Below are 27,666 nucleotides of genomic sequence, written 5' to 3' on the forward strand. Positions count from 1 at the left end.
TTGTTTGTTTTTCATTTTTTACAGAAGAGGAAACTGAATCTTAGAGAGAAATGTCGTATTCAAGTTCACATAGTTAGCGAATGGAAAAGCTTATATTAGGGAGAAGCCAGATCTCTTGTTTGCCAGTGCAGTGCTCTTTTTGCTGTACTTTCTGCCTCCTTACTAATGTCAGGTATGATGATGATGATGATGATGATGATGATGATGATGAAGATGAAGATGAAGGTGATGTAGACACACCCACATGTATAGTTGTGATTAAATTAACAAAGGGAGTATTCATATCCTAAAAATCATATGTGCTTGGCCATAAGGAAATCAGGAATTAAAAATGCACCAGCCTTCAGTCACTCTGTTGAGACTTTCTTGTTTATATGCATTTCTTGCCTTGGGTTTTCTGGGGGTGAGAGAGCTGAAGAGGTGCCATTGAACTCAGGATCCAGAAGCAGGTGTAGATTCCAGGCCTGACCCCACCATTTGTTAACTAGGTTGAAATATAGAATAAGAGATACACATGTTCTGCTTGGCTTTAGGGGGAAAGAAATAAGAATAATGGTAGGAAGTTACAAAAAGGCAACTTTTGCTTGACATAATGAAAATCTCTTAATAATTCAATCAACTGTTCCATTATATAACAGAAACAATGTGTACATATTTAAGTATATGGAGACAAATATATTCAAAGAGCTATAAAATAAGAAAATGGAATGGGCTGCTTGGAGCTGGGGGCTCTCTTTTGGAAGATGTAGTGAGACAAAGGTGCAAAATCACTCGTTGAGTATGTTATGCTGTAGTAGGGATTCTTTTTCAGGCATGGGCTAGACATAATGGTCAGTGGGCTCCCTTTAATCTCTTATGTTACTTGATTCTGTGACCTCAGGAGAGTAATTTCACCTCTTTTGAAGACCTATTAGTTATAAGATGGGCATAATATATGTGCTCCCTGCCTCATAGGAGTACTGATAAAACACTCAGGAGGATCTGAGTTCAAATCTAGCCTCAAACATTTACTAGCTGTGTGATCTGGGGCAAGTAACTTAACCTCTGTTTGCCTCAGTTTTCCCATCTGTAAAATGGGGATACAAGTGGCATCTGCCTCCCAGGGTTGTTGTGAGGATCAAATGAGACAGTATTTGTAAAAAAAAATTCTTAGCATGTGCCTGGCATGTAGTAAGCACTATATAAATGTTAGTTATTATGGCATTTAAAAAGATTCAAGGGACATAATTTCTGTGTGATTTAATCATTTTATTCGCAATATCAGCATTTTAATAAAAGAGCAGTCATTTGGCATCTCTCTCTCAGACAAAAACCAATCATGGCAGTGGGGTCATGGCTTATATGCCCATTGGAAGACGGGTGTTCCCAAGGGTGGCAATCAGCTGTGATTGGCTAACAATTAATGAGAGAATGAATATTACAATGATGGGCTAGACATGAACTTTTATTATGTCATTTGCTTCTTAAGTTATCCCCAGCCTTGGGCAATCTATTTATCTCCACCCAAACCTGAGTTAGAGTACAATGGCTTCCCTACCCAGGGGGGAAGAAGGTTAGCTCAACCTTCAGACATTGAGGTCTTGAAGTGAGAATGAAAGAAAAAGGGGGAAATCTGAATCTCCCCAAATCTTTGATTATTAATAGTTATTTCTCTCATTATTATTATACGGGAATCTTCAAGGATATATGCTTCATTTCCTTCAGATGTACAGATGTAGCCAGAGTCACTTCCAGCCCAAGGTAGACTTTTTTATAGGAGTATCTTTTTAGCTCTTCCAGGTTGAGCTTTAGAATTCCCATTGAGTGCTAGCCTGGTACCTCTGAGATAATAAAAGAATAAGAAGACCATTTGTTCATTGGGTGACTCCTCTAGATAGGATTTAAGGCAGGAGTTCTTGACTTCTTTTGTGTCAGACCCCCTTGGAGTTATGGCAAAGCCTTTGGATGCCTTTTCAGAAAGATGATTTTAAATTCATAAAATAAAATACCATTAAATACCAATACTCTCAAATATTCCCGTTGTGTGGCTTTCCTAAATACCCAGGTAGGAATGTCAATGCCATGTGCCATAAATCATTTGCAGTCCCAATACAACAAGATTGCCATAGGGCAGGAGTTCTCAACATTTTTATTTTTTATCTCAAGGACATATTTGGCAGTTTAGTGAAGCCTATGGACTCCTTTACAGAATAATATTTTTAAATGCCTTTATTTTTAAAATGTTTTTATTTTGACATAAAATAAAATACATATCACTACAAATGAAACAAAAGGATAGTGAAAAATCAAATTGCAAATTTTTCCCATCTAAGTTCATGGATCTTCTGACACCTCTTCGAGGACCTCTTATGGGTCTATGGTCCTCAAAGAAAGAATCCCTGCTCTAGGAGGAAATGGCGCTTGAATGCTCCTGTCAAGATGGTGCATTATGTGGGGTATGTGGCCATCATCTTCATCTTCATCGTCATACCTAACATTGGCAAGGAGGCAGAGAACATAGTGAAAAGAGCATTGCACTGGTGAAAAAGAGAACTGCCTTCTTCCTTCTATGAACTTTTCTATTCACTAACTATGTGAACTTGAATAAGACACATCTCTCTGAGACTCAGTTTCCTCTTTTGTAAAAAAGGGGATTAGACTAGGTGATCTTTATGATCCTTTCTAGCTCTATGATTTGATATCACATAATGACTTCACCCATTCAGTTGCTGATAGATTTTTTTTAAGCATTTAAGTTGTTGACATTTTTGATAGCAACTGAATGGTCCAAGAAAGATCGAAGATTTGCTCAAGTCCGTATGATCATGTTTAGAACTTGAAGGAACCTTAGAAATCATCTTCACAATATTTCTCTAACCCATCTTTCCAGAAATAATATATCACTTTCACTTACCCACTGTAAATTCTAGCTAAACTATTCTACTTAGTCCCGTACATGTCATTCCATCTCCCACCTACATGCCTTTGCACAGGCTGTGCTCATGCTTAGATTGCTCTCCTCCTCACCTTTTCCTCCTGGAATCTCCTTCCTTCAAGGTTCAGCTCAAGGTCCCCTCCTACCCTGTGAGTGCCCCCCCCCACCATGATTATTGATTCTCCTCTACCTCCTCTGAAATTATTTTATACAGTCATTTTCTATATATGTGTGCATCTTGTTTCTCCTCAGCAGAATGTAAGCTGCTTGAGGGCAAGGACTTTTCATTTATGCATACCTAGAATAGTGCCTGGCACACAACTGGCACTTAATTACTGTGCACTGAATTGATTTAAATTGGGTCCAGTTGGTCCATTTTATAGTCAAAGAAACTGAAGCCCAGTAGGAATTAGGTAACTTGATCAATCTGGGACTGGAATCTAGGTCCTTTAATGCCAAATCCTGTGATCTTTCTAGCACATTTAGTCCTATAGAAAAGAGTGATGTCTGATATAACATTATTTCTGGAACTTAAGAAACAATAGAAAAGCTTTTATGGAAATAAACGTTTCATTTGAAATTCAAACTAAGTAGTATTGCCAGTTAGATCGCTACCCCCACACACCTTGGCTAACACAGAATTATTGAAATGTGAAAATATTCAGGTGGAAAAAATGACCCTCTCTGGGTTTGCCATAATTAATAATATGTAGAGTGAACCATTCTACTAAGTGGAAACTGCTATGAGATCAAAAAAGGCTTTTTCTTCAAACTGAGTCTTCAGCCATCTCTTTGCTTTTCCTGGGTATTAATATCCTTGGAGGCAACCCAATACGAGCCCCATAATAAGATGAGGATATAAATCTATTTTAATGAAAAGTAGAAATGCAGCAAAGTGATAAATAATGATACTGTGTCTGGGCTCAACATCCCAAATTCCCAGGCTGCAAATCTAGGATAGGGCTGGAGCAGGTGTGGTGAGGGCTTATCAGAGATTTCAGGAGGTATGAGACATAGATAAAATGGGAAAAGGCATTATCAATGCATTGCATGTATGACACAAGAGGGGGTTGTTGTGGGGAACCAATGAAAAAAATGAGATTTTTAGAGGAAACTAATTATACTTCCCAGGCTTATTTTAAGGAGCAAACAGGAATCAAGGGCATTCAACCCCCCAGTGACCCATATTCCCCTGCAGTAACTCTTCATGGTATACTTCCTGCTTTGGATTGCTTCCCACAATGCTTTTGTGCTTTGGTTCAATTTCCCAACATAAAAACAGCACATTCAAATTAATTTTCTTTTCTGAATATATGTCTTGATTATATTGTTATGCCTTCCAGAAAGCAAGTTGCAATATTTGGCTAATTTTACGCTAACAAGGTTTTCATTGTCTAGTTTATTTTAAACAAAAAACACCTTGTTTTTATTTTTTTATATAAAAACCATATTCCAAAGAATGACCTTGCTGAACTGTTTTGCAACTTTTTCTGCATTAAACTGCTAACAAAAGGCAGCAGGATGGTGGTGGTTAGAGGGCTGACTTTGGAATCAGGAAAACATATTCCTGTTCTGCCTCTGAACATTGACAAATCACTTACTCTTTCACCTCTTTAAGACTTCTTCAAATTTCATGAGTCTGTGGAGGGATTCTTCTCATTGATTGATCAGATCTGAATGAAAAAAACTATCTCAAACTACTAATATTGGTATTATCATCCTCTTGTGAACTGAGGAGGAAGCCTGTTCTCTCCGTGAAGACTTTAGTTCTGAAGGATGCTTTAGAGTTCCTCGTTCCCATTGGAAATCACCCCATTAGTGGGAAGTTATAGCAGGCTCTCCATCACTGAACAGAGTAACTAATTCACTTCTCCCCTCTAGCTTCTCTCTCACCTAACCTGCACTTTGAGGCAAGATGAGTTCCCAAGAGTGAATAAATGTCTAGAATCATTGGAATGCCTGTAAGAGGCAATTTTTACTCAATTTTTGTGGATAACCTAGAAAATGTTGAGAATTCATTGTGTACCAAGCTTTAGCTCCTTCTAGCCTTTATAGGTCTAGACATTGCTTTTTAAATCCCTAGCTGGGGTTAAATCTCAGATCCTTGGGCACAGGTAAGATGGGTACAAAGAAGTTGTTGATATGATCAGTATAGGTATGCACATTAAGTTTTATATTGGTAGATAAATTTAGCTTACAGATCGGGTTGGCATTCTGTGACATACTGCATAACAGTATTAACATCCATTCAGCAGGGGAAAAATCAAAGATAATTGTAATTCATTTCAGTAGTACTTCCAGTGGGAATCTGTTACAGTAGGTAGAGTAATGAACTTGCATGAAGACTTTGGTTTCAATCCAACTTTCGATCTTCTTAGCTGTGTGACCATGGGTAAGTTACTTCTTTCTGTCAGTTTCACATTTGCAAAGTAGGAATAATAACATCTGCAGGTGAGACAATGCACACAAAGTACTTTGCTTTGGTCCACCTTAATCTGAGTGCCTTCCCTCTGAGATTAGCTCCAATATGTCTTTTACATGGCTTACTCGTACATAGCTGTTTGCATGTTGTCTCCCCTATTAGATTGTAAGCTCCTGGAGAGTAGATGCTGGCTTCTACCTTTTTTTTTTTGTATTCCCAGTGCTTAGCACATGTCCACCTTAATCTGAGTGCCTTCCCTCTGAGATTAACTCCAATATGTCTTTTACATGGCTTACTTGTACATAGCTGTTTGCATGTTGTCTCCCCTATTAGATTGTAAGCTCCTGGAGAGTAGATGCTGGCTTCTACCCTTTTTTTTGTATTCCTAGTGCTTAGCACATTGCCTGCCTGATAAATGCTTGATAAATGTTTCATGATTTGCAAACTCTGAAGAGCCAGGCATGGGTGTCCCAAAAGTCTTAGAGCATTTAAAAGCTATTTCAACATACCCAAAGTATTTTCTTCCCAATAACCCTATGAGAAAGGTCTTGTTTATCATTATACTGATTTTAAAGAGGATAAAACAGCTCTTGGAGGTTGAACAACTTGTTCAGAGTCATAAAACAATATGTGTCAGAGCTACAATAAAGACCCTGGAATCAAGAGTCCTCTCTCCAGACCCAGTGGTCTTTTCACTACTCCACAGCCTGCCTCCAGTAAGTGAGACAATTGTGTAAAAAAAAAGATGACATAGCTCTTCTTGGGAATATATGATAGGTGAAACAGTGGGAAAAGTGTTGAGTCTAGAATCAGAGAACTTGGGCTGGAATCTAGCTCTACCACTTCACCAATGGGCAAATCACTTAAAGTGTTGTGTTAATGTAAGATTGCCTAATGAAAGTAAGAGCTTAAATTTCTATAGTATTTCTTCACAACTGAATTTTCACCCATACTAGGGTTAGATAGTATGATGCGACATTCTGAGTCCGGTGCATGAAACATCTTTTCTGTTCAGAGCTGAAAAATTTACAAAATCAAAGTTTCAATTGTATCAGAAATTAATTTTCTCTATCTGCAGAATTGCCTAGGTGATATGGAGTCAATTGCTCCCACTTAGAATAGTGATACTATTCTGATGATCTGTAAAGGTCTCCCAAGTTGATATAATCACACCATCTTTCATCTTTCTTAGGCTAGTGTGAGTGCTGGAAGATTGGCATCCAAGCCAATGAGGTAAATAGAAAAGTAATAAAAATAAGAACTCTCCCCAAATCTTTTGAGTTATAGGCGCTTTGCAACACCCAAAGTCATAAACTGGTGGATACTTGTAAAAACAAATGGTGTGAAACTTCAGGAGTTTGATTGCAAAAGCTACAGAAATGGGACGAGAATAACTTATTTCAAAATAATTCCTGGAGCACCACTATCACGAAGGGCAATAAACAAAAATAAAACTAAATTATGACTGCTGAGTTGACTGTTTCCAGGCTGGTGTCACTATATTTTATCCCCTATAATATTTGATCAATTTCAATACAGATAGGAAATTTGTCTCGTCAGCTCTTGGTACAGCATATCTACCAGACTGAATACTTTGTAAATGAAAATGGCGGTTTCACATTACCAATAATCTGATAAATCAACTTGGCCCGAAATGAAGATTTTAATCATATGGTTTCCCAGCTGACTCATTGACCACCAAAAATTATTAGCGCAATTAGTTTGTCTGTATTAATTTCAGCATCTATAGCTCAACCTCTTCCAATTATCATCATCATTACCATCATCACCACCACCTACTAATAGCTCGTATTTGCATATTGTCTTATAGTTGCAGTATGCTTCGTCTATCTCATCTCATTTGATTCGGAGAGTTAGGCAGAGCAAGTGTTCTCTCTCCCATTGTAACAATAATTTGGCTAGCAGCAGCTGTTGGGGTGTAAGACCCAACAAGACCAGCAACAAGAGCTGCCAGTACAGGTTCTTTGGACCTGCTTTACTGAGGAAAGTAACTTTACGGGGTTAACAATCTCACTTTAATCCAACATACAAATATCATTCACTTAGTTCAGGAGGAAAGCTGGCACCCTGAACTTCAGAGCAAATACAGACAAATTACAAACAGAGACAACATAAACAGACCAAATCACAATTCAGTTACCAGAAAAGAACCAGTGGGTTTGGGTTAGCAAAGTCAAGGGGCAGTTACAACGGTTTGCCCAGAGTCACGTGCCACTGTTCCAGTGAGTAAAAGCCCCCAAGGAAAAATGCCAACCTCTGAGTTTATATACCCTGTTCAGGGTCAAAGTACGTCACAACACTCCACTCAAACCCATGTGACCTAAAAGCTTCTGTCTTCACAAACATGTGACTCAAACCCATGTAAACTAGGCTTTCCCTTGAGGTAAGGAGGTCATCAAAGACTCCTGATTTAATCAAAGAAACAAAGGCAGGGACTCATCAAGGCACTCATTAAATAAGTGCTCCAAAAGAGAAAACAGTAAAAAAGTCCCACCCTAATTACTGATACACCCATTTTGCCAAACCCATGATTAGGAAAAGCCTTGTTAGGGGAAAGGGCAATCTCCAGTGGAGGGCTAAAGAGAGTGTGTTCAAATTGAAAGGGGAACAATTGTAAATAGGGAAGCCAGGATGGGTGAGTACTAGGGTATCCATAGAATAGGGTTACCTGTCTATTAAGTTACCTGGGTTTTTTTTTTTTGCTGTTGTTGTCTGTTTGTTTTTAATAGCCCTCTGCTAAGACTGACTTTTTCACTTTTAAATAAAGTTTTATTTTATTTAAAAATATAAAAACCGTCTTAGCGGATAGGCTGTTCAGGCAGCAGGTTGGATTTGGCACTCCATTGTAGTTTGCTGATCCTTGCCATGGAACATTAGTTCACTTAAGTAAACAGTTCTTAAGGGCTTATTAGAGGCAGCTATGTGGTATACTGAATAGAGTTCTGGACTTGGAGTCAGGAATACCTGAGTACAGATTTGGCTTTGGACTCTTGCTTGCTGTGTGACTTTGAGCAAACCATATAACTCCTGTTTGCCTCAGTTTCTTCAGCTGTAAGAAGAGGCTGATTGTAAAAGCAACTACTTCCCAGGGTTCTTGTGAGGATTAAATGAGAATATATTCATAAAGCTCCTACAGAATTGATGCTACATACATACTAGCTATTATTACCATGTATAAGGCATTGTCTTAGGTGCTGGGTATATAAATATAAATAATGATAAGTGCCTACTATGTACAAGACATTGTCCTAGGTTCTGAGGATGCATGGATAATCAATCATTAAGTTTTTGTTAAGCATTTGCTATGATCCAGGCACTGTGTTAAGCACTGAGGATACAAAGAAAAAGGGAAAATACCTCCTGCCCTCAAAGAGCTTCCGTTCCAATGGAGGAGACTCCATGTGCATAAGTAGGTAAGTACAAGATACATATGAGGTATCTAGAATGTAGTCTTACCTCCTAGTGGAAGATATTGGTAGCCAGGAGGACAGAGAATGGCCTCTTGTAGAAGGTGGCACATTGGCTGATACAGTATTGAAGACACTTGGGGGTTCTAAAAGACAGAGGGGGCAAGAAAGAACTCTCCAAGCCTGGAAGATGGCCTAGTTTAAAGTCAAAGAGAAGGGAAATGGAACATTATATGTCAAGATGGTAAGTAGGCCAGTAGGGCTAGATGATTAAGTGTGTTGTAGGGAAGACAAAAAATGAAAAATAACCTTCAAAAGGCTGAGACTAGAGTGGGAAGACTGATTACCAGAGCAGAGATTCAAGGCAGGGGAGTCAATATCATGTTAGAAAGTCAAAATGAAGGGAGTTGACTGTTGATGGCAACTGATTTCTCCAAAAATCTGAGTCTTTTAAAAATTAGAGCTCCTAGGGTTCTTTGTCTATACTGAGTGCATACTACTAGTGTCCTATCTAGTGATCCTCTGGGCAGGGTCTATCTTGCCTCCTTCTGATTCAACTACCCACATCAGGCCTTCTGGGTTCTTTCCACGTTGTTGGTTTTAGAACTGATGGCAAAAGATAGATGTGCAGTTTAGAATCAGGATCATGACTTTTATTATAGTCGCAATGGTTAATTGTGTTGATTGGGAGGATGAAGGACTGAGCTGCGCTACCCTGGATGATATAGTAGATATGGTATTGCTTTGGAATTAGGAAGACTGGAGTTCAGATTCAGTCTCAGAAACTTCCTAGCAATGTGATCTTGGAAGAGTCACTAAACCTCTGTTTGCCCCTGGAGAAGGAAATGGCAAACTACTCCAATATATTTGCCAAGGAAACCCCCATGGACCTCTGTCGATGGGGTCATGAAGAGCTGGGCACACCTGAAAAGACTGAGCAACAACAGATCCCTGATGACCCATGGCCGCTTTTGGGAGACACCTCTGATGTCTCATTCAGATTGTTTTCCTGTAAGGTGGGGTAGTCCAATGCTTGTCACGGGGCTTTTCTATATGTTCCTTATGGGATAGAATTCTTGCAGAGCCATGGTATGTTCACTTATTTTTCCCTCCATAGGTGGAGGTTGCACCATTAGTATTCTCAGTTTGTCAGACTTCGACCCCACTCAACTGACTCTAGGTGAGGAGGAGGTACCTGTTCTCTGGCTTAACCTGGATTGGAAGGCCATATGATCTGTGACATCCCTCATCCACAGTCTTGAAAATAGCAGTAGCTCTCTGAAGGAGGGAGAGTCTCTCTTATGAAAGGTAGTTATGTAGGCTGTATCAAAAGGTACGTCCCCTCCTCTTCTCCCCAGCCCATCTTCAGTGCTCTACCTCCTCCTGACTTTTCCTTGTAGCATTATATTACTTTAAGATAAATTGGACTAAATAAATGAATAAATAATTAAAAAATAAATAAATTAGGAAGGGAAGCACATGATCGAAATCAGGTATGTAGTTAACTGAGTCCTTAGCTGATTCATGGGCTCAGTGCTTCATGTGCTAACCAGAAAGAGGGAAATAGGACATTTGATTTGTGGGGAAGGAAAACTGCAGCTTTGGACAGTAGCCTTAAGGTAGGAATCAGCCTCTTTCTCAAACAAAGGGCTTCCTAAAGACAATAGATAAAAGTAGGTAAGGCAGGAGACTCTGGGTGGACCTATTAATAGTGATATTAGCTAAGATTTATATAGCACTCAGAGGTTGGCAAACAGCTTTTTTGAATTCATTTTATCCTCATATCAACCTTGGGAAGTAGGTTCTATTATTATCCCCATTTTACAAACGCAGACACTGAGGCAGATAGAGGTGAAGGGCTTGTCTAGGGGAAGGCAGTCTAGGAAGCTGGATTTGAACTCGGGTCTTCCTGATTCCAGGTCCAGCTCCCTATCCACTGTCCCACCTCGCTGCTCATTGGAGAGTAGTAGTGCCTGAGGAAGGAGAACCAGGGGAGCCCTTTGTATCATAGAGAAGTGTGGCTCTGGAGAGTGCTAATGTTGAGTGTCTTCATCTGTTAGTCTGTGGATTCCTGAAGTCTTGGGCATGGAAAACACTGATTGCTTTGCATAGTGATGACTCTGCGTCACAAGGCTAGCAATGTTGAGTCTTTGAAAAGACCTTCTGAGCCCTTCATTATTATTGTTATTATTATTCTTATTCTTATTAATCAGAAGTCATGTGAGTTGACACCATGGGAAAAAACTTAAACTGCATTAAAATGTATGCATATGCATCATTCCATGCAACATACGCTGTAGGGTGTACTCCAGTCCAGTCTCCCCAAACCACTATACAAACGGTGCTGATTTTATACATATGCAGCTGGGGGTAGCTTAGTGGATGGAACATTGGACCTGGAGGCAGGAAGACCTGAATTCAAATGTGGCCTCAGACACTTATGAGCCATGTGGCCCTGGCAAAGTCATTTAACCTCTGCTTGCCTCAGTTTCCTCATCTGTAAAGTGGGTTTGATAATATCTCCCAGGGTTGTTGTGAAGCTCAAATGAGATAAAAATTGTAAAGAGCTTAGCACAATGCCTGGCACATAGTAAGCACTATATAAATTTTAGCTATTATTATTCAGAAAAATCTGCTTTTTCCCATGACTTATTCTTGAAGGTAATTTTATTTTACTTTTTTCAATTAATAAGCACTTATTTTTTCTCATTCCTACCTTTTACCCCCAACTGAAAAATAAAAAAACAAACTCTGCAATAAATATGACCAGTCAAGTAAAACAAATTTCTACGTTATTCACTTTTGGAAATATATGTCTCATTGTGCACCTCTGTCAGGTGATGGGTAGCATGGTTCTTCATTAGTCCTCTGAAATCATGGTTGATCATTGCATTCATCTGAATTCTTAAGTCTTTTGACTTTGTTTTCTGATGTTGTTATTGTATAAATGGTTTTCTTGGTTCAACTCAATTCACTCTGCATCAGTTCATGCAAGTCTTTCCAGGTTTCTTCAAAAATCTCCCTTTCATCATTTTTATGATACAATAATATTCTACTTGATTCATATACCCAAATTTGCTCAGCCATTCACCTATTGGTGGGTATCTTTTTAGTTTCCAGTTCTTTGCCATAAGAGCTGCTATAAATATTTTTGTATGGATGTGTCCTTTCCCTTTTGTTTTTATGTCTTAGGAGTATAGTCCTAGTAATGGTATCACTGGATTAAAGGGTGTGCACAGGTTGGTCACTTGGGACCAAGTTTCAAATTGCTTTATAATATAGCTGGGCCAATTCGCACCTCCATTAGCAGTACGTCAGTGTGCCTGCCTTCATGAAACTCCTCCAACAGTTGTCATTTTTGCTAATCTGATAAGTGTGAGATAGAACTTCAAAGATGTTTAATTTGTATTTCTCTAATTATTAGTGATTTGGAGCAATTTTTAAAATAGCTACAGATTAGCTAGATTTCTTCCTTTGAAAACTGCCTGTTCATATATATCATTTGACCATTCGTCAATTGGAGAATATTTGTCATAATGGAAAGTACTAAAGTACTAAAGTTTAACATGGATTTTCTGGCATCCATGTAATTAAGTATAAGTTTGCAGTTACCCTCTTTCTGTGCTTGTCTTATTTATTAAAAAAATTATTCTGAATTTAGTGGAGAGAGACAGAGACAGAGACACAGACAGACTCACAGAGAGACACAGAGACAGAGACAGACAGAAACAAAGACAGAGAGACAGAGAGAACAGGATTGTATGTGAAAACATGAATCAATATTACACTAAATTTGTTTTTATAGCAATATCATTATCTATATTAACATGGCTACCTCTAATTTTCAACTTTTCTTTAAAAACTCTCCTGCTTGTCTATTTACTTCTGAACTTTCTTCTACTTCCTTATTCACATTTTTAAGATGCTTCAATTATCCTCTGTTGTTTCTTTTTTTGGCAATGCTATCACTAGGTCCTCATTTCCACACAACCTCTTCTACCAATAAAAGGGAAAAACAAAAATCATAATCCAGCAAAAATAAATCCATAATTTGCTATATCCAAACATGTATATTTCATTTTGCACCTTGGATCTCTTACCCCTCTGTCAGAAGGGAGCATACGTCCCTACTGGTCTTCTGATGTCATGAATGGTCATCACATTGATTAGAGCTCTTAATTCTTTCCAAAGTATTTTCCTTTATAATGTATTATTGTATAAATTATACTTCTGGTTCTGCTCACTTCCTTACATCAGGGTATACAAAGCTTTCCAGATTTCTTTAATCTCATCTTTTTTCCCATTTCTTGTTACACAGTAGTATTCAATTACATTAAAATACCATCATTTGTCTAGATATTCTTCAATAGATGAATACTCATTTTGCTACAGTTCTTTGCTACAACAAAAAAGAGCTTTCTATAAATATTTTTGTATCTTTGACTTCTTTGGGGTTTAGGCCTAGTACTTATATCACTAGGTCAAAGGATATGAACAGTTTTGTGACTTTTTGGGCAGAGTTCCTAATTGCTTTCCAGAATGGCTGGACCACTACACACAACTTCTGCCTTCTCAAAACCTAACAACTGTCATTTTCATTTTTTGTCATCTATACTGACCTGATAGGTGTGAGATGGAACCTCAGAATTATTTTTATTTATATTTCTCTAATTATTTGTGATTTGGAGCATTTTTTCCAGTTAAAAGTATCTTGGATCTCTTCCCTTGAGAACTGTTCATGTCTATTGTCTGTTTATCTGTTGGGGAATGATTGTAATTCCTGTGCACATGAATTAGTAAGTTACGTATTTTAAATATTGGACCTTTGTTGGAGAAACTTGCTGCAAAAATTTTTTCCTATTCAACTATTTCCCTTCTATTTTTACCTGTATTGATTCTGTTAGTATGAAAACTTTTCAATTTTATATAATCATAATTGTTCATTTTGTCTTCTTTGAGCTGATTTATCTCTTATCTGTTAATGAGCTCATTCCCTAGTCATAGTTGTGAGAAGTATTTTCTTCTTTGCTCTTCTAATTTGCTTATGATGTGACATTTGTTCTCTAGGCCATGTACCCATTTGGAGCTTATTGTGGAATGTTAGATCTTGCTTTCCAGTTTTCTCAATAGTTATAGTGAGTCTGTACTATAGTAACTGTGATCTTTGAGTTTATTGAACATTATACTACTATATTCATTTTCTCTTGATGTGTGTTTAATTTCTTTACAACAAGCTGTCTCTCTACTCTAGACACATTTACTCCTCTTGCCTGGCATTGCACTCCTCTGGAATCTTCCATTCTGGAAACTACCAGCTTACTAGCTATCACCTATCGATTAGTAACATCAGAGATGGGGAAAAAATGACATACTTGGGTAAGATGACATTCTTTGCTATAAAATACCTGTACTGAGGTACAAGATGGCAGCTGGAAAGCAGGGACTTGCTTAAGCTCTCCCCCAGGTCCCTCCAAACTCTGATAAAAAATAGCTCTGAACAAATTCTAGAGCTGCAGAACCCACAAAATAGCAGAGGGAAGCAGGGTTCCAGCCCAGGAAAACCTGGATGGTCGCTGGGAAAGGTCTATCACATGGAGCTGGGAACGGAGCAGAGCACAGCCCAGTATGGGCCAAGCCAGGATCAACCAGACTGGGAGCCAGGTGGAACAGGATGTAGGGCCCTGAATCATCGAGCTGTGGCAGTTACCAAACTTCTCAACCCACAAATGCCAAAGACAACAGAGAAGGATAGTGGAAAAACTGCTGGAGTGAAAGGAGTGCATGGTAGGCTCTAGCCCCGGGGGCATGGAAGTGGTGCAGCTCTGGGGCTGCTTCCAGAGCTTCAACTGTGGCTACTTCCAGCCCCAGGCCCACCCTGTGGGAGGAATTAAGTGGTAGATCAGAGAGGGAGTGCAGAGCCTGCTTGGATCTAGGTCGTAGTCCGGGTTGGCAGTTCTTGGGGGAGGAGGAGTGCTGGTGTGGCAAAGTTTGCTGTGTAGAAGTAGCTCTAAAAACAGCAGCACAGCCCTTTAAACTTGGGACAAAGTACTTTCTACTCTACAAGCAGTGATATGCTGACACAAAGCTCAAGGGTCAAATAGTTGGCTGGGAACATAAACAGGAAGCGAAAACAGACTCAGATTCAGACTCAGACTTTGGAATCTTTCTTTGGTGACAAAGAAATCAAAACATACAGCCAGGAGAATACAACAAAGTCAAAGAGCCAACATCAAAAGCCTCCAAGAAAAATATGAATTGGTCTCAGGCCATGGAAAAGCTCAAAAAGGAATTGGAAAAGCAAGTAAGAGAAGAGAGGAAAAATTGGGAAGAGAAATGAGAGTGATGCAAGAAAACCATGAAAAACAAGTCAATGACTTGCTAAAGGAGACCCCAAAAATACTGAAGAAAATAACACCTTAAAAATAGACCAACTCAAATGGCAAAAGAGCTTCAAAAAGCCAATGAGGAGAATACCTTGAAAGGCAGAATTAGCCAAATGGAAAAAGAGGTCCAAAAGACCACTGAAGGAAATACTACCTTAAAAATTAGATTGGAGCAAGTGGAAGCTAGTGACTTTATGAGAAATCAAGATATTATAAAACAGAAACAAAGGAATGAAAAAATGGAAGACAATGTGAAATATCTCATTGGAAAAACCACTGACCTGGAGAACAGATCCAGGAGAGATAATTTAAAAATTATTGGACTACCTGAAAGCCATGATCAAAAAAAGAGCCTAAATATCATCTTTCAAGAATTTATCAAGGAAAATTGCCCTGATATTTTAGAGCCACAGGGTCAAATAGAAATAGGAAGAATTCACCGATCGCCTCTTCAAAAAGATCCCAAAAAGAAAACTCCTAGGAATATTGTCGCCAAATTCCAGAGTTCCCAGGTCAAGGAGAAAATACTACAAGCAGCCAGAAAGAAACAATTTGAGTATTGTGGAAACACAATCAGGATAATACAAGATCTAGCAGTTTCTACATTAAGGGATCAAAGGGCTTGGAATATGATATTCCAGAGGTCAATGGAGCTAGGATTAAAACCAAGAATCACCTACCCAGCAAAACTGAGTATCATGCTCCAAGGCAAAATATAGATTTTCAATAAAATAGAAGACTTTCAAACTTTCTCAGTGAAAAGATCAGAGCTGAATAAAAAATTTGACTTTTAAACACAAGAATCAAGAGAAGTATGAAAAGGTAAACAAGAAAGAGAAATCGTAAGGGACTTAATAAAGTGGAACTGTTTTGCTTACATTCCTACATGGAAAGATGATGTGTATAATTCATGAGACCTTTCTCAGTATTAGGGTAGTTGAAGGGAATATACATATATATATAGACAGAGGGCACAGGGTGAGTTGAATATGAAGGGGTGATATCTAAATAATAAAATCAAATTAAGGGATGAGTGAGGAATATATTGAGAAATGGAGAGACAGAATGGGGTAAATTATCTCACACAAAAGTGGCAAGAAAAAGCAGTTCATTGGAAGGGAAGAGGGAGCAGGTAAGGGGGAATGAGTGAATCTTGCTCTCATTGGATTTGACTTGAGGAGGGAATAACATACACTCTCAGTTGGGTATCTTACCCCACGTGAAAGTGGAGGAAAGGGGATAAGAAAGGCAGGATGATAGAAGTGAGGGCAGATGGGGGAAGAAGAAATCAAAGGAAACACTTTTGAAAAGGGACAGGGTCAAGGGAGAAAATTGAATAAAGGGGGACAGGATAGGAGGGAGCAAAATACAGTTAGTCTTTCACAACATGACTATTTATGGGAGTGTTTTGCATAATGATACATATATGACCTATGTTGAATTGCTTGCCTTCTTAGAGAGAGTGAGTGGGGAGGGAAGAGGGGAGAGAATTTGAAATTCAAAGTTTTAAAAGATGCTCAAAAAAGTTGTTTTTGCATGCAACTGGAAAATAAGATATACAGGCAATGGGGCATGAAAATCTATCTTGCCCTACAAGAAAGTAAGGGGAAAAGAGATGGGGGGAGGGGGAGTGGGGTGACAGAAGGGAGGGCTGATTGGGAAATGGGGCAATCAGAATATATGCCATCTTGGAGTGAGGGGGAGGATAGAAATGGGGAGAAAATTTGTAACTGAAAATCTTGTGGAAATCAATGCTGAAAACTAAAAATATTAAATAATAAAGTATGGAATAAAAAATTAAAAAAAAGAAAGATCTAAAAAAAATACCTGTATGCTGTTTTAGGACAACCCAGATGTGCTCACAGTGGCCTGGGTGAGTGATGAGAGTTTGGTATTGCCTGGCTTCTTGGTTTGGAGGGAGTCTCTCATTGCATCAATCAGTCCTTTTCTTCCTCTTACTGTGGATAGAGGATCATTTCTTGGACAACCCTCTATCTCCACTTCAACTAAGTCACAGACATATCTTGCTCCTTTGGAGATTCCTCTGATGTTATTCTGGTCTCTCTAATAACTGATCTGGGTGCGTTCTTGCCTTCCTTTCTCCATTCCAAGCATCTTCCCTTGTGTGAATTAAAATATACCTCCAATAAAAGCTTATTGCTTTAGCATACTAACTAGTTCATATCTTCTGCGGAACACTGTCCAAAAAAGTACAGTTATCCTTTCCACATCACAACTTTCCCCATCATGGTTTTGATGCATCTCGGGTTATCATAAGAAATTAAATGGGAATTTTTTTTGAGTTTTGCAGAAGCCATAGATGACATATAAAGGTCAGCAGTTGACACAGAGCCTATGACCAAATACTTAACCCAAATTTTACAAAAAGGTATTGTAAACATCCCATAAAAGAAAAAGAAAAAAAATCAGATTTCCTCCCTGGTGTGAAGGGAGGGGCAAAAAATTTTATATCGACTTTCCAAATCATGGGGGCTCTGCACCCCCATACTCTGTGATGTGGAAGGGATAACTATAGTTACATCAGATTGCCACTGACACATGGATCACACAGCACATAGCAAAGTGATGAAAAAGTGGAGAATCCCTGAAATGCATAAAGAAATGGTGGCCTTGCATGGTGGCATCAGGGCCCCTGGGTGTCACATTGTATCATGGACAGAAAATATCACCTACAATGGTGACTTCCCAGCTCACACAGAAATGGAGAGAAATACAGTTTGCTTTGAAAAGAAAGTTATAAGAGAATCATCAAAAACAAGAGAACATTCATGACAGTTGGATGCTTCACAAACAATATTCTTGCTTCTCTGTGAAAAGTGATCTTTAATTAAGGTTTTCACCAATTTTGAAAAGAAGGGTTATTCCTTCAAACACAATGCTCCTAACACAATCTACCAAAAGAAATTCAAAGAACAATGCAAAGATAATATTTTTTAAAAAGTCACTGTAGAATCTGTTATTTATCTTATGACTAGCTTGAGAAAAATAGTTTAGATAGCTGTGAATGAAGCTGTTATAAGAATGGAAGGAACTTTTGCTCTGACCAAGTTAGGCTAGTAATGAAAACACCTCCTTTTGCTTGCTATGAAGCTAGCTATTCATGAGGAAGAAACAAATCTGCCATTTCATTCTTACTGTTCAAATAAACAGATCTGGGCCTTCTGGCTATGTAGAAAGAGCAGAAATACCCAGTGAAAAATAAGCTTTCTAGCCCAGCTTTGACATGCAGCTCTCCAGGTAGGCAATGGATTTATTCATTTCCTGGAGATGGCAAAATACACAGTGAAGTTAGAGATAATACATGCACACACACGCAAGCTTAGTTGGGCATGTGATTTTAGCCAGTTGAGGTTTTGGCAGCTGGTGTAACTGGAAACATCTTGGGAACTTCCTTTGGCTCTGACCTAAGTTGGGATCTCACAGTTGTGGGAGCTTGGATGGGGTTTTCCAGGGCCTCACAGTCATCAGACAAGAACACCAAGTCCTGCAGAAACAAGAGGTGAGTGCCAGCATTACAAAAGGAGGGAAAAGAGGTGGCTAACACTCCACGAAGTCCAAGAACACTCTGTCCTACTCCTGGTGTGCTCTTGGGGGCTTGAAATGCCAGTTTTGCAGCCTGTAGTACAGGCACACATATGGTAGAGAGGAGAGCCCAGAAGGTCTTGTCAAGGAGACAGCTGCCATTCACATTGATGATGGAAACTGATCATTGTTCAGCCCTTTTGTGGATGCTATGCCTTGACACCTCTGGTAGGTTTCAGTATTGCTGATTACATCAGAATCATGCTAAGGACACAGACAGAGAGAGCCCCCAGGTGACCAGACTCTGTACATTCAAAAGGGTTTTCACCTACATCCCTTGATCTCCCTTTATTTAATAAATTCAGTCCTACAGTATGAGCCAGCTTAGGAACACCAGCCCAGAAGCCTGGGTTAGCTTTGCTTAGTATTCAATGAATACCAGCAGCCCCAGAGAGGAAGAGCAACTGGTGCCCTCATCAGCCTTATTGGCAAAATTGCTGCCTTCCTGTTCCACCAAATTAATTGTCCTGCCTTGTGTGATTATGCAAATGCACCAGGTATAATCACATCACAGATTGCATTTCACAATACAGTTTTGAGACTTCAGAATCATTTTTTACTCCACCTTTTCCCTGCTTTCCTTCATCCACTTAAACATCTTTTCGGCATTTGGGGAATATTACTAAGCTGCATGGTCTAACCAATAAAACTATCTCAAAGAACAGAGAAACTAACAATGGACTGAAGAATGGATACTACTAAAGTTCTTTACCCCAATATATTCAATCAGTTATTAAATCCTGCCAGTCTGTCCTTTATGATATTATTTTGTGTCTGTCTCTTCCTTTTTATTCTCATTGCTACCAACTGTATAATCCGTGACCAGACTACTACAATGTCATTTTAACCAGTCTCCCTGCTTTTATTCTCTCCTTTTCCAGTCCACCTTATTTAGTCTGCCAGATGAATCTTTCTAAAGCACAAATTTTACCCTCCCATATCCATCTTCCAAACCTTTCAATAGCTTCTTACTGCTTATAGGATAGAGTTAAACTCATTAACCTGGCATTCAAGGCCTTTCACATTCTGGCTCTATTCTTATTGGCCACTACTCTCTTTTATGAATCTCCTTCTTTTAGCTTGTTGCCTATCATCGGTATGCTACCTGGATTCTTAGGAGACCCAGCTCAAGGCCTACCCCTGCCTAATTACCCCCTGACAGAAATCTCTGCCTTCTCTGAGCACTTATGCACTCACTGGGGACTTGCTATAATCTGCTTTGTATTGGTGGTTGTCTTTTTATATATATGTGGCTCCTCTTCCTCAATAGATCATAGTCTCCATTCAGGAAGGGAGCACGTTTTGCATTCTGTTATATCACATAGTAGGTTTCTAGCCCAGGGACTCACATGTAGTAGGAGCTCAGTAATGACTTGATAAATGATGGCAAATATAAGATGTCTTTAAAGACGTTAACATACCCTCCTGCAGAATGAGTTCATGATGGTGTACAGCTTCCGGACTTTGTCTTTCAGGGCACCTACTTGCGCGACTTTCCGACAGCGGGGTGATGCTACGAAGTCCCGCAGTTTGGCCAGAACACAGTAATTCTGAAAGTGTAGGATATCGTACGAAGAATGAAACAGAAAGACAGTAGAATGTGAGTTCCTTCAATGGAGTATCAGCTCTTTGACTAGAAGAAATGACTTTCATTTGACTTTGTGAAGGAACACAGTCACTCAAAAACCATTTATTAAGCACTTACCATGTTCCAGGAGCTATGATACAGTTATTTTTTTCTTCTCTCATCTCGTATCTGTTCTCCATTTTATACTTATATTGGTGGCATAGATGTGATCGATGGTGTCGTGTAAAGAGGCCTGAGGATGCAGCTAGAAGGGACAGTGCCAAGCCTAGAGTCAAGAAGACTCATCTTCCCAAGTTCAGTGACCCTGGGCAAGTGACTTAACCCTGTTTGTCTCAGTTTGCTCATCTGTAAAATGAGCTAGACAAGGAAATGGCAAACTTCCCCAGTGTATTTGCCAAGAAAACCCCAAATGGGGTCATGAAGAGTCAGATGCGACTGAAATGATTGAAGAACCTCAAAGAGGACTGAACTAGGAGGCAATAGACCTGAATTCTAGTCAGCACTCTAACATGAACTGACTGCCTGTGTGACCTTGAAAAAGCCACTCAGATCCTCCACATTCCAATGTCACAATTTGTAACAACAGTGATAATAGTAACTGCTCTAATGGGTCAAGTGGACCTTTTTTTGTGAAGGAAGATGGTGGGTGAAAGTAATAGTAGACATTTATCTGGTGTTGTAGTATTCACAAAGGGCTTCACATATATTATTTCATTTAATAAAAATAATAACATAAGGTAGATACTACAGGCATTTCTATCCCTATTTTATCAATGAAGAAACTGAGGCTCACAGACTTGACAATGATCACACTAGTGTCAATTTTAGATTTATACAAGTTGCTTCTATCAGTCTAGATCCTCTCCCCTTCCCATGTTTTCCAATAATGAAAAATATTACCTGGAACTAGATTAGTTAATAAGTTTTTTCTGTTTTATCTTGGGACCTGACCTAATCATCCTTTGTTTTCTTAAAAATTGTCATTAATTTAATGACAATTAAGGTCATTTATTAGCTTTTGATTCTATATTTCCTCCCCAACATTTCTATCTGCACAATCCTACTTATCCTTCGAGGTCCACTTCAAAAGGCACCTCTTTCACAAGATCTTCCTTGTTATATCTAGCCAGAAATTATTTGACTTTTTTTCTTCTCCTGTTACTTATTCAGCTTTCAGATGCAAAGCACATCACTCTCACTATCTTATTAGACCATCCTCATGATACCCATGTGGGGAGTAGTAGAAGCGGTATAGCTTAGTAGAGAAGGTGCTGGACCTGTAGCCAAAAAGAGCTGGGTTTGAATTCCACCTGGCATGCTTCCGGGTTGTGAGACCTCAACTAAGTCATTTAACTTTCCTAGTCTCAGCTTTCTTGTCTACAAAGTAAAGGTGATAGTAACTGTCGTTCTTAGCTCCTGGGATTGTCGTGAAGACCAAATGACAGTGTATATAAAAGGGGCTTTGCAAACCTTAGAGTGTTTTATAGGACAGTGATAGAGGCCTGATTCCCTGGTGAGGAAAGTCCCTTCCCAATGCCAGTTGGCACCTCTTCTGCAGCTTATGGTCTCAGAGAGTTGTCTGGAGCCCAGAGAGGTTGACCTGCCTAGAGTCACTCATTCAGGACGTGTCACAGGCAGGACATGAACCCAGCCATCACAACTCCATGGCTGGCTATCACTCTCCCCTGCTGCTTAATTACAAATCTTTGTTCCAAACTCCTGGCATGTTTCCAGTGACAGGAAGCAGATGAGAAGGTACTCAGGTGGTGTAGTGGAAAGAATCTTCAATTAGTTTAGGAAGCAGACCCTCTGCCCCATCCCCCCAAGTGGCTTTGCCACTATGAACTAGATATATGACCTTGGGCCAGTAATTACACCTCATGAGTAAAATGAAGGGGTTGGTAGTGTTTTCTGAGTTTTTCTGGCTGTAATATTAAATCATTTAAAAATCAACCTAAATGTCAGTTGTCACTCAGAGGCTGCTAGGTAGCACAATGGGGGAGAGTCCTGGGCTTGGAGTCAGGAAGACTTGAGTTGAATTTTACCTCAGTTATTAACTGTTTGACCTTGGTCCAATCCCCACCTCTCTTTGTCTGCCTCATTTCCTTATGTGTTGAAGGGTGATAATGAAAGCAGCTACCACACAGAATTGTGACGATCTAGTGAGCCAACATGGTCAGTGTTTTGCAAAGTACCATATATGTGTTGTTGCTGTTGTTGTTATGATTAATTATCCCTCTTTGGCAGATGAGGAATCAGGTTGAAAGAGGCCCAGGGACTTGTCTGCCATCACAGAGTTTGAGTCTCAGAACTGGGAGTTAAAGCCCAAGTCTTCTTGACTTCATGACCAGCACTGTTCGTTGACTACTCTGCCATTTTGCTTTCCTCCTTCAGTTGAACCCCAAGAAAAATTCCTAGCTCTTCCATGACATTCTGCCTGGTGTTGTAATTCACTAGTTTTTTATGTGACAGAGTATTTGATCAATGCTTGCTGGCTTGTATTGTGGTCATTTGTTTTCTTGTTTTATCTCCTCCCTTAATCTAATAAGCCCCATTCTTTTTTCCATCTCTCTCACTACCTAGTACAGTGCCTTGTATGCAGTATATTTCCAATCAATCCTTGTTTAATGGAGCTGAAATTATGAATTTGGTTTAGTGTAGACTACTGTAGCAGACAATGTGGGAGCTAAGGTAAAATGATTGCCTTGAAATGTGGCTATGTTATTATGCCAATTATTATCTTTCCTTAATACATAGAGTAATTATTGATATTTGGTGCTAGATTGACTTAATACACATTAAGTCCACTTGAGAAGGCATGTTCACCACTTTCCTGATGTTTTATAATTCATCTCCCTCCTCTGAACTCTGATAGCTCATTGTTTGTACTGACTGTAGTAGGGCCTAATTGTAATCAATGCTAAGTGACCCCTTTGTTCTCAAAGATCTTTGGGTAAGAGCAACTGTTGCTTTTCTTTCGAGAAGTAGGAACAGAAAACTAATAGCCAGTGCGCAGTCTAAGCAAAACAAATGAATGCATGTTGATTGATTCATTTAAACTCTTTGGTCCAAATCCCAGTTTTGACACTCCCTCAGTCCCAAGATTCGCTTAACTCTGAAAGGTTCTCTGGCCACAAGCATACTGCCAGACTCCCCAGTGGTATTTCTCTTTACTATGTGAAGCTTAGCCATCAGCGGTTGGGTTGTTCATCTACACAGCTAAGCCATCAGATGATAGCTGAAGGAGACCAGCCTGAGGGCCATACCATAAACACAACTACATTGACATAATATGGCAGAAGGACCACTCCTCTGCTTGTAGGTCCCACTCCCAGAGCATCATCTTTTGATTTGTGAGAACAGCAGCCCATCTCAGAGCACAGATAAATATTAAATAAAATCTTTAGAAACTTGATTATCAGTGTTTGAATGATTTGCTTCAGCAAGCCAAGTAGGGAATGGTTTTATCAGAAATGAATGACTGTACCTATAGATCTAACTAGAGTCAAGCAAAGTCTAAGGGTACCTTCCTCCTCCAGCTCAGTCCTTATGTTTGTTTCCATAAGACCATTCTCCAACAGCATATTTAATGTATCACTACATAGTTGTTTGTATGCTATCTTCCCAATTAAGATTGTGAACTCCTTGATATCAGAGAGTTTTTTGCCTTTCTTTGTATCCTCAGCATTTAGCGCAGTGCCTATAAATGCTTATTGACCAACTGACCACATTGTTAATAATGTTAATGTATTATTCATCACTTAACTAATTCCCAGAAGATGATTTAAAAACTCTACTAGTAACATCATTTGGCTGTTCTCCCATTTATAACATTGTCCTATGAAATGGACTGACTCCCTTAACTAATATTATTTCACCCGAAGTCATGTTTCCCAGTAGCAATAAACATTTTATGGGGTATGCCTATACTTCTCTTATTGAACTTTGCTATTCTGCTTTGCATTATAGTTATTTCTATATGGGTGTTATCTACTAGATTATATTTCCTAGTATATTGTAGATTATAATTTCTTTAGGCACTGAGGTGGACTTGGTAAATCTTTGTATCTCTTATGGTGGTTAGCCCAAATGTTTGTTGACTAACTTATGCTTCACGTCTTCCTCAGATAACACACTCACAACAAAGGGGACTACAGATTTATCACTGCTATGATTGCTTCTGCCCTGACTGTCCCAGACATATTGCTCAGAACCAATCACTTTTGGAGCAATGGTAAAATGCTATTTTGTAGATAACAACAGGGATGTGGAAAATCTCTTGCTTTAAATGGGGAAAAATAAACAGTTTTCACTCATCAGAAAATTCTAGCAGTCATTCTTCTTTTTCTAGATATAATCTAGCATTTAGATGACTTTTTCTTTAGATGGTATTATGGAAAAACACTGGGTTTAGTCAGAGAACCTAGGTTTTCAGTCCTAATTTGTTATTTTATTACCCTTGTGTGAAATGGAGTCATTTGAATAAGCCTCCTTCCAGCTCTAGGATTGATCTTATGATCACACAAAGCATGAAAATAGCATATGGCCCAAGACCCAGACTCCTCACTAGGCACATGTGCATGTCAGGTAAGCCATGTGAGATAAGTAATAAAAACTTTATGACCATTTTATAGATAAGGAAACTGAGGTTCCTGTTAAGGAATTTCCCCCAAATTACATGGTGAATAAAGCCCCAGAGATAGGATTGAACCCTGGTATCCTGATTCCAGATTCAGTGCTTTTTCTACTACACTATGTTTGTTCTTTATGTACCCTGTCTTCCATTTCCTCAGTTCCCCTCTTGCATAACTTTCTCACACTGATCTACGTTTCACACTGATTGTTGGCTAAAGTGATATTTCTAAGTTCCTTTCAGCTCCATCCTTGTTTGATCTATGAGCTTTGGTCTCCAGCCAAACCCTCCATGCAGTAATAGTTTTCTTCCTCCCTCCCATGACCCTGATACATGCACAGGCCCCCGACTAATGTTTGGATCTGAGAAAGAATTAACTTACATGTATATCCAAATAAAGTTTTGGCAGTCCCTCCACACAGGGCTCCTAGAAGTAAGGAAAACAGACTATTTATTATTTAATATTCTTGAGGGACCCAACAGATTTCGTAAGGTAGCCTTTCATACGCTTGTAGGATTAAGAGCTAGAACAAGCCTTGTAACATAACAGATAGACTTTTAGAGTTGGAGTGGATCTTTAGAACATAGAATTTTAGGACTGAAAAGGAACTTAGGACAGAGAACAAAGGTTTTTAGATTTGGAAGGGATCTTGAAACACAGAATGTTAGTGGTGGAAAGGATCTTAGAAATTAAAATGTTGGGACTAGAAACAATCTTGGAATACGGAATGTTAGAGCTGAAAAGGAATGTGGAACATGGATTATTAGAGCTGGAAGGAGTATTAGAAAACAGAATGTTAGAGATGGAAAAGACATTTATATAATAATCCATGTTTATTATTAGAGCTGGAAGGCATCTTAGAACACAGAATGTTAGAGATGGAAAGAACCTTAGAACAGAGAATGTTAGAATTGAAAGATACCTACCTTACAGATCATTGAGTCCAACTGGCTAATTTTTCTGAGGAAGGAATGGAAGCTCTTAAAATATCCAAAAAGAAAAGAGCAATAAACTTACCAGGGGCTCTTCATTCTGTAGTGTGTTAAAGGAATCCATGATTTCTTTGCTTAGATTCAGCATCCTTGAGTAGCAAGTTGGAGGAGCTGCATTAGCCAACAGGCAAATGGGGAAAAGCACCACCAAGCCAAAGAGCAGCTTCATGGTTCTGCTCTTGTCTGGTAAGATCCAAGGCACTGCACCTTGGGCTCAGGGGCTTAAGTAAGGTGGCCACACCCTCTTATTTAAACAGCATTCAGAATCAATGCAGGAAACCTGTTTGGGGGTGGTCCAAGGAACAACCAGCTCCAGTTCTCAATTTCCTGTAGTCCCCAGAGCCAGGGCTGGGCACACTGTCCAGCCAGAGGGTGAGAAAAAGGAGGGGCAGGGGGATAACAAAACAAACACAAATGGAACACTTTAGCCTTTCAGCTCCTGAACAGACCTTCAGTTAGTCAGAGCAGTGAGGACCAGAGGGTAGGAAAAAGGAAAGGGTTATGTCAGCGAGGCACTGGTGAAAAGACCCGAGTTTTTTGTTGCTTGAGGTATGGGGAGGCTGAAGATGGAGTTTGTCATAATGGTTGATGAACTATAGTCACAAATGTCAGAGTCTCAAAGCCGGAAAGAATCTCACAACTGCAAAGAATGGTCTCTACACTTGATGAGAAGATAGAGAGATATGCACTGGGGAATTAGCAAAATTAAGTGGATTCAGAACTAGATAGGTAGCCAGACCCAAAAGGAGCCAACTTAGAAGGGGGTCTCTATTGGAAGGCCTCATGGATTGGTGTTTGATCCTGTGCTGCTAAATTTTTATCAGTGATTTGGGTAAAGGCAAAAATGGCATATTTAGCAAACTAAAAGATGACACAAAGCTAGAAGGAATAGCTCACAAAGTAAATTACACAACCATCTTCTACAAAGACCTCAACAAATTGCAGTGTTGGGTTACATTCAACAAGAAGACACGTGATAGGGATAAATGTAACATTTTTTTATTTAGGCTCAAAAAAATCAGTATCATACCTATAGGAAGATATTGTGTGAAGAAACCTAGGAGTGTTAGTGGGTTACAAACTCAATGTAAGTCAACAATATGATATGGCAGTGAAAAAAAATTTCAATTTTAGCATGAATTAAGAGAGGAATAGTGTTCAAGACCAGGGAGGTGACAGCTCCCTATGTTCTACCCTACTAGTCTTGGCTACATTGGTTTTATTTCTGCAAATTTAATGCAAATTTTGCAATTTAAAAAAAATTAATTTTAATTAAATTAATTTTTAATTAAAATTTTAATTTAATGTAATAGAAATTATCAATTTTACATCCCACAATGCTCTCTATCTTTTGTTTATTCATAAATTGTTCTCCTATCTATAAGTCAGATAGGTAATATGTTCCATGTTCTTTCAATTTTCTTATATCTCCCTTTATATATAGATCATGTATCCATTTTTATCTTATCTTGATGAATGGTTCCCAATTTCTGCCAGACAGCTTTCCCAACAATTTTTACTAAGAATTTTTATCCCCAAAGCTTAAGTATTTACATTTGTCAAGCACAAAATTACTATAATCATTTGTTAGTGTATTATATGTCTACCCTGTTCCACTAATTTACCTTTCTATTTTTTAGCCAGTATCAGATAGTTTTGATAATTTCTTCCTTATACTATAGTTTAAGATCTGGTACTGCAA

General features: G+C 38.9%; 1 protein-coding gene across 1 annotated transcript; it reads right to left on the bottom strand.

Moving 5' to 3' along the window:
• Positions 1 to 18,505: 18,505 nt before the first annotated feature.
• On the bottom strand, positions 18,506 to 26,133 carry CYTL1 (cytokine like 1). The gene is made up of 4 exons (XM_036763959.1): positions 25,990 to 26,133; positions 25,354 to 25,398; positions 20,172 to 20,300; positions 18,506 to 18,652 (listed from the first exon to the last, which is right to left on the bottom strand). The coding sequence occupies exons 1-4, from the start codon at positions 26,131 to 26,133 to the stop codon at positions 18,506 to 18,508; spliced, it is 465 nt and encodes a 154-aa protein (XP_036619854.1).
• Between the last annotated feature and the right edge of the window lie 1,533 nt (positions 26,134 to 27,666).

Source organism: Trichosurus vulpecula, chromosome 6, assembly GCF_011100635.1.
Source record: "Trichosurus vulpecula isolate mTriVul1 chromosome 6, mTriVul1.pri, whole genome shotgun sequence".
In the NCBI taxonomy this organism is placed as follows: Eukaryota; Metazoa; Chordata; class Mammalia; order Diprotodontia; family Phalangeridae; genus Trichosurus; species Trichosurus vulpecula.